Here is a 7,500-nt window from a genome sequence, read left to right as displayed (position 1 = left end):
CAACGGTGGCACACGGTCGTGGGGGTTGCCCCCAACCGACCCACCGAGTTTCAGCCCTCTGGGACACCGTTAAGGGGGTCTCCCGCGGGGGTCTTTGCCTCCGTCCCATAACCCACCTTACCTTTGGAGACCCGTAGAAGGTCGGGGGAAGGTCCTAGAGGCGATCCGAGACCACCTCCGTGTTCAGGAGGCTCGGAGCTTTAAAACGGTATATGACATGCACGTATGGGGGGCCCCGATCTCCCAGGAGAGCCGGAAATGTCGTTTTCAGCCATCCGGAAAAGGGCCCTCCATAGGGAATGAATGGGAGACCACCCGACACTTCGGGCGGGCCTGGAGCCGCAAACTTGGTCCGATCTCCGCGTGCTTTGGAACCCTTGGAGGGTACGTCGGGGGCTATGGCCAAACCGAGTTTGAGACCCCTGGCTCTTATGGTTGGGTCTCCAGGGGGTCTCAAAGTCCGGGGGCCCCCCAGGGCCGGGATCCAGGCCCTGGGGGGCGGGGGGCCCGGACCAACGGTGGCACACGGTCCGGGGGAAGGCCCCGGACCGACCCACCGAGTTTGAGACCCCTGGCTCATAGGGTAGGGTCTCCAGGGGGTCTCAAAGTCCGGGGGCCCCCCAGGGCCGGGATCCAGGCCCTGGGGGGCGGGGGGCCCGGACCAACGGTGGCACACGGTCCGGGGGAAGGCCCCGGACCGACCCACCGAGTTTCAGCCCTCTGGGACCCCGTTAAGGGGGTCTCCCGCGGGGGTCTTTTCCTCCGTCCCATAACCCTACCTATGGCGAACGGCCAATGTCCGCGGTTGGCGCTGCCCTGCCTCCGCTGACGCTGCCAGGGCGTACGTGAGCGCTGCCCTGCCTCCGCTGACGCTGCCAGGGCGTACGTGAGCGCTGCCCTGCCTCCGCTGACGCTGCCAGGGCGTACGTGAGCGCTGCCCTGCCTCCGCTGACGCTGCCAGGGCGTACGTGAGCGCTGCCCTGCCTCCGCTGACGCTGCCAGGGCGTACGTGAGCGCTGCCCTGCCTCCGCTGACGCTGCCAGGGCGTACGTGAGCGCTGCCCTGCCTCCGCTGACGCTGCCAGGGCGTACGTGAGCGCTGCCCTGCCTCCGCTGACGCTGCCAGGGCGTACGTGAGCGCTGCCCTGCCTCCGCTGACGCTGCCAGGGCGTACGTGAGCGCTGCCCTGCCTCCGCTGACGCTGCCAGGGCGTACGTGAGCGCTGCCCTGCCTCCGCTGACGCTGCCAGGGCGTACGTGAGCGCTGCCCTGCCTCCGCTGACGCTGCCAGGGCGTACGTGAGCGCTGCCCTGCCTCCGCTGACGCTGCCAGGGCGCTGATTAGCCGGAGGGCACCGGCTGCGCCCCGCCAATTGGCCTCAATAGGCTGCACCTGCTGCGCCCCGCCGTTCCCCTGCAGCTAATTGGCCTCAATAGGCTGCACCTGCTCATTCCAGCCCCGGCAGCCGGACAGAGACGCTTCTGCTGGAGGTTTTGAGCACCGGGGAAGCTTCCAGATGCCAAACCATCGACCCTACAGACGCTGCCCCATCTGCCGCAGTAAGTTTGCCCAGCTGCCGAAGCATTTAGAGCGAGTTCACCGCGTTTTGAACCAGGCGGAGCGGAAAATCCTGCTGGCTTTTGCCCACGGGCGAGTCAACGTCCGGGGAATGGACTGCCCTGTCCGGGGCTGCACCTACAGAGGTCCCAGGGTCGACCGCCACCTCTCCGCCGGTCACGGGGAGCTGGAGGTCGAGACGATAAGGGGGCACCTCCGCAGCCTTCACTGGAGGGCCACCATCCACGCTCTCTCCGTACTGAGGTCCACGGAGCCCACGCCACGGCTGGCTTCCGAGCTGGACCTGCCGGACCAGCAGCAACCAGCCCCAGACTCTCCTGGGGAGGACGGAGACGTGTCCTCCTCTTCTCCGGGGACCGCCCTGGAGCCTCTTTCCGGTAGGGATTCTCCGCCTCGCTCCCACAGACCTGGTTCTCTGCCCGCATCGCCGCCCCCTGGTTCCAACGCCTCTTCTCCTCCTCCTCCTCCTGGCTCCACGGCCAGCCCTCCTCCTCCTCCTCCTCCTGGTCCTGGTGGTCCTGGTTCCGACCCCGGCTCTCCCCCTCCTGGTCCTGCTTCCAACGCTGGCTCTCCTGCCCCTGCCGGGACGCGGCCAGAGGCGGAGACGAGCGACTCTGACCCTCCGGCCGGCTCCAGCAGCACCAGGGCGGTCCGAGGGCTTGCCCTGCTCCCCTTCGCACCGCTAGTGTTCCCCGCTGCCGTGGAGAGCTACTTGGAGGAGTACCACACGCACCTCCGTGGGGCCCTGCCCACCCCGCAGCACTGCATGAACGCGCGCTCCAAGCTGGGCCGGATCCGGAGCCTTCTCTCCTTCGTGGCCCGGGGGAAACCTCTCAACGCCACCTGGGCGTTCATGCATGACCTGGAGAAGATCCACGCCTTCCCACAAGCCCTGAAGGACAGGAGGAGAGCCATAACAACAGTCAAGGTCTACCTGGTGAACTTCTCGCAGTTCATGGACTACTTCTCCGAGACCCCGCCGAGGGGCTGCAGGCTGACCAAGAGACAGATCAGGGGGGTGAGCAGGGCGGTCAGAGCGGACCTCCAGCAGATCGTGACCGAGGTAACCCTCCACCAGATCTCCGTGAAGCGCTCCAAGGCCAAGAGGTCCATCAGCAGGAAGCAGCTGCGGAGGTGCAAGAGCCTGGCCACGGCCACCATCCCTGTGCTCCTCGGGAAGCTGGAGGCGGCACCCTCGAACGTCCAGCTCCGCCACAGGCTCTACGGCTACCTGGCCTGCTACCTGTCTGCTGTCTACGGCCACCGGCCTGGGGTGCTGACCAACATGACTGTGGGGGAGCTCCAGGAGGCGATGGAGGATGCTGAGGAAGGATCTCCAGGCTTTGTGATCAATGTAAGTGGATCTACGAGAACCAGGGGCATGGAGCTCCGGGCAGAGAACCAGGCGCACTGAGCTCCATGCTCCTGGAGCTCATCTCATCTCATCCCTTCTCAGGTGAGGAACCACAAGACCAACAGGGCCTTCGGGGCGGCCCAGCTGTTCCTGACCCACGCCGAGTTCAGCTGGTTCGTCCGGTGGCTCTCCGTCCGGAACACGCTGAACCCACCGTGCCGGTTCCTCCTCTTCAGCAGCAACCAGAAGCGGATCGCCAAGCTGACGCGGTTCTCCCAGTGTGCCTGGACGGAGATGGGGCTTCCAGGCCGGCCGACCATGACTGATTTCCGCAGCGCAGTGGCCACACACGTGGGTAGCACATTTCTCCGGTCGGAGGGGGGGGGGGGAAAGAAAAAACCACCAGGTTTTTTAATACATTTTTATTCTGTTTTTCAGGCAAGGGATGCACACAGCAGCGAGGTCAGGGGACAGCTTGCCCGGGTGATGTGCCACGACACCAGGACCGCGGACAGGTTCTACGCCAACCAGCTCACGGCGGAACAACTGGCGGACATCCGGAGCAAGTTTGACCGGGCCACAGCGCCACAATCTTCCTCTCCAGGCTCCGGGGAAGCCAGCCCACCACTCCCCCCCCGGCAAGGTGACTCCTCTTCGGACCTGGCCTCCTCCACCACCCCTGGGGACTCGGAGAGAGAGACGGAGGAAAACAATTAAAAATGTTCAATAAAGATGTTAAATGTGAAACAACCGCATCTCTTTAATTACCTGGGCTGGGGAGGGAGGGTAGGTTGGGGTAGCTCCAGGCCCTGACCTCCAGGAAGAGAACCAGGCATGGAGCTGCAGGCCCTGACCTCCAGGAAGAGAACCAGGCATGGAGCTGCAGGCCCTGACCTCCAGGAAGAGAACCAGGCATGGAGCTGCAGGCCCTGACCTCCAGGAAGAGAACCAGGCATGGAGCTGCAGGCCCTGACCTCCAGGAAGAGAACCAGGCATGGAGCTGCAGGCCCTGACCTCCAGGCAGAGAACCAGGCATGGAGCTGCAGGCCCTGACCTCCAGGAAGAGAACCAGGCATGGAGCTGCAGGCCCTGACCTCCAGGAAGAGAACCAGGCATGGAGCTGCAGGCCCTGACCTCCAGGAAGAGAACCAGGCATGGAGCTGCAGGCCCTGACCTCCAGGAAGAGAACCAGGCCTGGAGCTGCAGGCCCTGACCTCCAGGCAGAGAACCAGGCATGGAGCTGCAGGCCTTGACCTCCAGGCAGAGAACCAGGCCTGGAGCTGCAGGCCTTGACCTCCAGGCAGAGAACCAGGCCTGGAGCTGCAGGCCTTGACCTCCAGGAAGAGAACCAGGCCTGGAGCTGCAGGCCCTGACCTCCAGGCAGAGAACCAGGCCTGGAGCTGCAGGCCTTGACCTCCAGGCAGAGAACCAGGCCTGGAGCTGCAGGCCTTGACCTCCAGGCAGAGAACCAGGCCTGGAGCTGCAGGCCTTGACCTCCAGGCAGAGAACCAGGCCTGGAGCTGCAGGCCCTGACCTCCAGGCAGAGAACCAGGCCTGGAGCTAAAGGCCTTGACCTCCAGGCAGAGAACCAGGCCTGGAGCTGCAGGCCTTGACCTCCAGGCAGAGAACCAGGCCTGGAGCTGCAGGCCTTGACCTCCAGGAAGAGAACCAGGCCTGGAGCTGCAGGCCCTGACCTCCAGGCAGAGAACCAGGCCTGGAGCTGCAGGCCTTGACCTCCAGGCAGAGAACCAGGCCTGGAGCTGCAGGCCTTGACCTCCAGGCAGAGAACCAGGCCTGGAGCTGCAGGCCTTGACCTCCAGGCAGAGAACCAGGCCTGGAGCTGCAGGCCTTGACCTCCAGGCAGAGAACCAGGCCTGGAGCTGCAGGCCTTGACCTCCAGGCAGAGAACCAGGCCTGGAGCTGCAGGCCCTGACCTCCAGGCAGAGAACCAGGCCTGGAGCTGCAGGCCCTGACCTCCAGGCAGAGAACCAGGCCTGGAGCTGCAGGCCTTGACCTCCAGGCAGAGAACCAGGCCTGGAGCTGCAGGCCTTGACCTCCAGGCAGAGAACCAGGCCTGGAGCTGCAGGCCTTGACCTCCAGGAAGAGAACCAGGCCTGGAGCTGCAGGCCTTGACCTCCAGGCAGAGAACCAGGCCTGGAGCTGCAGGCCTTGACCTCCAGGCAGAGAACCAGGCCTGGAGCTAAAGGCCCTGACCTCCAGGCAGAGAACCAGGCCTGGAGCTGCAGGCCTTGACCTCCAGGCAGAGAACCAGGCCTGGAGCTGCAGGCCCTGACCTCCAGGCAGAGAACCAGGCCTGGAGCTAAAGGCCTTGACCTCCAGGCAGAGAACCAGGCCTGGAGCTGCAGGCCTTGACCTCCAGGCAGAGAACCAGGCCTGGAGCTGCAGGCCTTGACCTCCAGGAAGAGAACCAGGCCTGGAGCTGCAGGCCCTGACCTCCAGGCAGAGAACCAGGCCTGGAGCTGCAGGCCTTGACCTCCAGGCAGAGAACCAGGCCTGGAGCTGCAGGCCTTGACCTCCAGGAAGAGAACCAGGCCTGGAGCTGCAGGCCTTGACCTCCAGGCAGAGAACCAGGCCTGGAGCTGCAGGCCCTGACCTCCAGGCAGAGAACCAGGCCTGGAGCTGCAGGCCTTGACCTCCAGGCAGAGAACCAGGCCTGGAGCTGCAGGCCCTGACCTCCAGGCAGAGAACCAGGCCTGGAGCTAAAGGCCTTGACCTCCAGGCAGAGAACCAGGCCTGGAGCTGCAGGCAGGCACACCCAGAACACTTACCCACATCCAGGCTTTGCTCCGGGGAGAGAAACAGACAGTCAGACCCATCCAGAGAACCAGGCTCTCCACACTCACCTGTGCACCCACACTTAAGCACCCCTCCTCGGACTACACCCTCCAGCACGCAGGCCCTGGAGGTTCGTGCCCCTGGTAAGGCAAGAGGGGGGGGGGCTGAGGCCTTGGGCTCACCAGGGAGGGGTTCTCCTCCCCGGCCACATCCCCCAGACAGCCCCCTCTCTGTCCCTGGTTGGGACTTAGAACTTTTTCAGACATGCACTGAGAACCAGGCCCACAGGCCCAACACGTTTACCCACACTTAAGCACCCCTCCCCGGCCACATCCCCCAGACAGCCCCCTCTCTGTCCCTGGTTGGGACTTAGAACTTTTTCAGACATGCACTGAGAACCAGGCCCACAGGCCCAACACGTTTACCCACACTTAAGCACCCCTCCCCGGCCACATCCCCCAGACAGCCCCCTCTCTGTCCCTGGTTGGGACTTAGAACTTTTTCAGACATGCACTGAGAACCAGGCCCACAGGCCCAACACGTTTACCCACACTTAAGCACCCCTCCCCGGCCACATCCCCCAGACAGCCCCCTCTCTGTCCCTGGTTGGGACTTAGAACTTTTTCAGACATGCACTGAGAACCAGGCCCACAGGCCCAACACGTTTACCCACACTTAAGCACCCCTCCCCGGCCACATCCCCCAGACAGCCCCCTCTCTGTCCCTGGTTGGGACTTAGAACTTTTTCAGACATGCACTGAGAACCAGGCCCACAGGCCCAACACGTTTACCCACACTTAAGCACCCCTCCCCGGCCACATCCCCCAGACAGCCCCCTCTCTGTCCCTGGTTGGGACTTAGAACTTTTTCAGACATGCACTGAGAACCAGGCCCACAGGCCCAACACGTTTACCCACACTTAAGCACCCCTCCCCGGCCACATCCCCCAGACAGCCCCCTCTCTGTCCCTGGTTGGGACTTAGAACTTTTTCAGACATGCACTGAGAACCAGGCCCACAGGCCCAACACGTTTACCCACACTTAAGCACCCCTCCCCGGCCACATCCCCCAGACAGCCCCCTCTCTGTCCCTGGTTGGGACTTAGAACTTTTTCAGACATGCACTGAGAACCAGGCCCACAGGCCCAACACGTTTACCCACACTTAAGCACCCCTCCCCGGCCACATCCCCCAGACAGCCCCCTCTCTGTCCCTGGTTGGGACTTAGAACTTTTTCAGACATGCACTGAGAACCAGGCCCACAGGCCCAACACGTTTACCCACACTTAAGCACCCCTCCCCGGCCACATCCCCCAGACAGCCCCCTCTCTGTCCCTGGTTGGGACTTAGAACTTTTTCAGACATGCACTGAGAACCAGGCCCACAGGCCCAACACGTTTACCCACACTTAAGCACCCCTCCCCGGCCACATCCCCCAGACAGCCCCCTCTCTGTCCCTGGTTGGGACTTAGAACTTTTTCAGACATGCACTGAGAACCAGGCCCACAGGCCCAACACGTTTACCCACACTTAAGCACCCCTCCCCGGCCACATCCCCCAGACAGCCCCCTCTCTGTCCCTGGTTGGGACTTAGAACTTTTTTAGACATGCACTGAGAACCAGGCCGACCAGGCCCTCCAGCCGAACATGCGTACCCACACTTAAGCACCCCTCCTCGGACTACACCCTCCAGCACGCAGGCCCTGGAGGTTCGTGCCCCTGGTAAGGCAAGAGGGGGGGGGGCTGAGGCCTTGGGCTCACCAGGGAGGGGTTCT

General features: G+C 63.6%; 1 protein-coding gene across 1 annotated transcript; it reads left to right on the top strand.

Moving 5' to 3' along the window:
• Window positions 1-1,267: 1,267 nt before the first annotated feature.
• On the top strand, window positions 1,268-3,680 carry LOC148152389 (uncharacterized). Its single transcript, XM_088003615.1, has 3 exons — window positions 1,268-2,930; window positions 3,033-3,281; window positions 3,369-3,680. Exons 1-3 carry the CDS (start codon window positions 1,515-1,517, stop codon window positions 3,645-3,647), a joined length of 1,944 nt encoding a protein of 647 aa, XP_087859741.1. The 5' UTR covers window positions 1,268-1,514; the 3' UTR covers window positions 3,648-3,680.
• The last annotated feature ends 3,820 nt before the right edge of the window (window positions 3,681-7,500 follow it).

The sequence above is a fragment of the Poecilia mexicana genome, unplaced genomic scaffold (assembly GCF_051168715.1).
Source record: "Poecilia mexicana isolate PSO_F unplaced genomic scaffold, ASM5116871v1 ptg000076l_RagTag, whole genome shotgun sequence".
Taxonomy (NCBI): Eukaryota; Metazoa; Chordata; class Actinopteri; order Cyprinodontiformes; family Poeciliidae; genus Poecilia; species Poecilia mexicana.
Note: the sequence above shows the minus strand (reverse complement) of the source record. Positions and strands in the feature narration are given on the sequence as shown.